Source organism: Bison bison, unplaced genomic scaffold (assembly GCF_000754665.1).
Source record: "Bison bison bison isolate TAMUID 2011002044 unplaced genomic scaffold, Bison_UMD1.0 scf7180017846325, whole genome shotgun sequence".
Taxonomy (NCBI): Eukaryota; Metazoa; Chordata; class Mammalia; order Artiodactyla; family Bovidae; genus Bison; species Bison bison.
Window position 1 is genome coordinate 34981 of NW_011476898.1, and position 3904 is coordinate 38884.

General features: G+C 52.3%; 1 protein-coding gene across 1 annotated transcript in view; it reads right to left on the bottom strand.

Annotated features, from left to right (window-relative positions):
* The window catches only part of LOC104988093 (serine/threonine-protein phosphatase 6 regulatory subunit 2-like), a gene marked incomplete at its 3' end in the record, with an annotated part of 44661 nt that overhangs the window by 14532 nt on the left and 26225 nt on the right, over positions 1–3904 (bottom strand). Inside the window, exons 4-5 of the mRNA XM_010839278.1 lie at positions 1586–1723; positions 314–489 (exon numbers count right to left, since the gene is read on the bottom strand). Coding sequence (XP_010837580.1) covers positions 314–489; positions 1586–1723 — 314 coding nt within the window. The remainder of the gene's footprint in view (positions 1–313; positions 490–1585; positions 1724–3904) is intronic.

Genomic DNA, 3904 nt, shown 5'->3' on the forward strand with positions numbered 1-3904 from the left:
GGGGGCACGGAGCTGAGGGCAGCCTCGGAAAGCAGCCCTCAAGAAACTCAGTCCTGCCAAGCCCCCAGGGGCAGATCCTGAGATGATCACAGTCTTATGAGAGACCCTGGGCAGAGGACCTGTGACCCTGGCCCATAAAAACTGAGATAAAAAATACTGTTACAAGCAATTAATGTTTGGGGTAATCTGTCACTTAGCCATAGATAACTAACACAATTCTTTTCAAACTGATTTTTTATAATATGTATGCTTTATGTTTTAGAGAAAAACTGTCTAGAAGTCAGTGCCTGATTAAAGGAAGAGGAGAACTCGTCAGTCCACATCTGAGAAGGAGTGGCCTGCCCTCAGACAGTGCCGGAGAGCGCCCGCGGCCGCCCTGAGCTGGGCTCCTGCCCCAAGGTGGCTCCGTGAGCCCCTACTCACGTCTTCATCCTGACTCGGATGGATCAGCTCCACGAGTCTCTGAATGGTCTTCTCTTCATTAAGCCACTGAAAGGGAAACGGAGGCGTGTCAGTGACCGCTCACATCTGACTGAATGGAAGGGAAGTCCAGGCTCTAGCACAGACACCTCACCACACCGGCACGTCCCCAGGCCCAGCAAGCACAGGCAGTGGCCGAGTTCTGGAGTGACCCGAAGGTGCCAAGAGGAGGGAGGCCCCGTCCACATGCGCCCGTGGTTCACTCGAGCACTGCTCACAGGACACCCCCGCGGCAGAGCCAGGAGCCCCTTGCTGGGGCCTGGGGGTGCGCTCCCGCACACAGCCCAGCTGCTCCCAGCGGCACTTGGGCCTTCCAGAGCAGCCTGGCTCCTCCCCACACTTCCTTATCCACAACAGGCTCAACGTGTCCAGGGCAGGGCTCCCACCAGCTCCTAACAATGCTGATGTTCACGCCGTGCTAACCAAGCCACAGCAGCTCCTAGAGTTCGTTCTTGGTGGGCGGCTGTTCCGTGATGAAGTGAGCTATGAACCTGAGAGTGGCACCTGTCAACGCCAGGAGCTGGAGACTGGCCAGAAGGCCGGCGGCTTACTCATCCTACTTTAAACTACAAACACAGCCTGCCGATCAACAGCTTACAGTGACTGGCACAGATCTCCTGGGCTCCCCGGCCGAGCGCCCTCTCTTTTCTGGGAAGCCCAGGGAGTCGTGGGGGGCGCCTCACTGCGAGAGCGTCAGGACCGACAGCAGGCCAACTCCAGTCTGCGTGAACCCTCTACGTGGAGCCCGGAAGGCGAGTGCTTCCTCTCGGGCAGGTGCCTGGGCGCAGGACGAGCGCCCAACAGAGCCCTGGCAGCCTCCTGGTGGGGAGGCGCAAGAAAGGCAGCCCCCTTCTGCTCTCTGCTCATGAATGGATCGAGGCAAGACAAGAGAACAGGTGCAGAGGACAGACCCCGCCTCAAACACAAGCCACCATGAGAACCTCTGAGGGCCCAGCCAGGAGGGAAGGTCTTGCTGGGTGGAAGGCCGGGCGCTGGGCACCCCAGTGCTGCTCCGCCGGCCCCCGCCTCCCTACGCCAGGCGCTCAGTCCAGAGACAGAGAAGCTGCAGGCCGCGCAGACGGGGAGGAGGAGCCCACACACTCACGCGCAGGACTTCCTGCCGGAGCCCGACCGGCTCCACGCAGCTGGCCAGGCGCAGCAGCAGGTCCATGAGGGCCGACGTGCCGATGTGCTTCAACACCAGGCTGATGAACTTGTCCTTTTTCCTCAGGAACGCAATCACCTGCAACCAGATGAACCCTGAGAGGCGAGCGGGGCAAGCCCTGACCCTGGGAAACACTGTCTTCCCCCGAGAACTGCCACAGAAAGATTCATTTTCAGCAACACTGAGCAGAAATAATGGAAAGACGTGGAAAGAGTTGTAAGAAAGACGCCCTTAGTGACAGGCAGAGACCTGAGCACAGACAAGTCCAGGAGGCAGTGGGGAGCCTGAGAGGGTCCTGGGCTGGTAGAATTTCCCCCACACAGCCTGGGCACTGATGGGGCCCAAACACCTGAGTGAGATGGCACAGTGACCACTCCATATGCACTGCCTCAGGTCTTCCCAGCAGAAATGACCAGTGCAGAAAGAGCTGACAGTCCCTGGACACGAGTCACAAATCCGGAAAGCTGACAGGCCCCATAGATGGCAGAAGGGACAGGACAGGAGGGTGGAGGGGCAGCTGGCGGGTGGCTGAACACAGATGGCTGGGAAGGGCCCATGAAGAGGTCTTCTTGACCACCGAAGAAAGGGGCCTGCGAGTTCAGGCCACTGCACTGAGGCAGACCCAGGGCTCTACCGGGGCCATGGGGACATGCGGGAGGCAGGGGGTCCCAACCATCCTCATTCTGGAAGTGAAGCGGGGAGGAGAGGAAGGAGGAGGAAGAGAGAGAAGAGAGGCGATAGGGAGCGGGCGGACTGGTATTTGAAAAGAGAGAAACAGGAGGCAGCAAGATGGCTCCAGGAACACCCCTGTGCACCTACAGACATTGTTACAAGAGCGCATCAGGAACAAGTTTATGCCAAATTCTATAAATTTTAAAAGATAAATTTCTTTGAGAAACACACTTATGTAAACTGACAGAAAAAAAAAAAAAAAAACTGGAGTTCTAGGGTGTCAAGAGAAACAAAATCTATAATTAAAAGCGTCCCCATACAGAAAACTCCAGACTGCAGTGGCTTTACTAGAGAATTCTGTCAAACATTTGAAGAAAAATATCCCCATCTTATGCAGGACTCCTCCGGGGAACATAAAGTGAGAGAATATGCCCCATATCATTGTATGAGGACGTAAAATCTTGGTTCCAAAACTTGCTGTGGGCACTTGAAGAAAAGGCAGTGATGGAAGGACCCACTGTCGTGCACTCTGCTCAGCGCTCTCGAACGGCCCGTGTGGGCAAAGAAGCTGAGTGGACACATGTATGCGCACGCTGCTTTGCTGTGCGCCTGAAACTAACACAATACTAAACCAACTATACCCCGATAAAAGTTTTCTTTTAAAGGAAATTATAAGCCAACCTCACTGATGGCAACAGATAAAAAATTCTTTAAAAAAAAGGCAATATGAAAAAAAGCATAATGTATCACCATCAAGTTGAATGTATTCCAGGAAATCGACAATTATCTTAGTAAAGTTTCTCAATAAAAAGACAGAATAACATGAAAATATAAAGCACCTAAGAATAAACATAACAAAAAATATTTAAGACTGATTCCCTGAGAACGAGGTTACTGAGAGAAATTAAAGAAGCCCCAACTTCTCAGCTTTTCCCTACAGTACAAAAGCAGCCACAGATAATATGTAAATAAATGGGAGGTGATGAAATTCCAGTTGAGCTATTTCAAATCCTAAAAGATAATGCTGTGAAAGTGATGCTCTGTCTGCACTGGTCGTTTCTGCTGGGAAGACCTGAGGCAGTGCATGTGGAGTGCTGCACTCAATATGCCAGCAAATCTGGAAAACTCAGCAGTGGCCACAGGACTGGAAAAGGTCAGTTTTCATTCCAATCCCAAAGAAAGGCAATGCCAAAGAATGCTCATACTGCTACTGCTAAGTCACTTCAGTCGTGTCCGACTCTGTGTAACCCCATAGACAGCAGCCCACCAGGCTCCCCTGTCCCTGGGATTCTCCAGGCAAGAACACTGGAGTGGGTTGCCATTTCCCTACTACCACATAATTGCACTCATCTCACAAGCTAGTAAAGTAATGCTTAAAATTCTCCAAGCCAGGCTTCAGCAATACGTGAACCGTGAACTTCCAGATGTTCAAGCCGGTTTTAGAAAAGGCAGAGGAACCAGAGATCAAATTGCCAACATCCGCTGGATCATCGAAAAAGCAAGAGTTCCAGAAAAACATCTATTTCTGCTTTACTGACTATACCAAAGCCTTTGACTGTGTGGATCACAATAAACTGTGGAAAATTC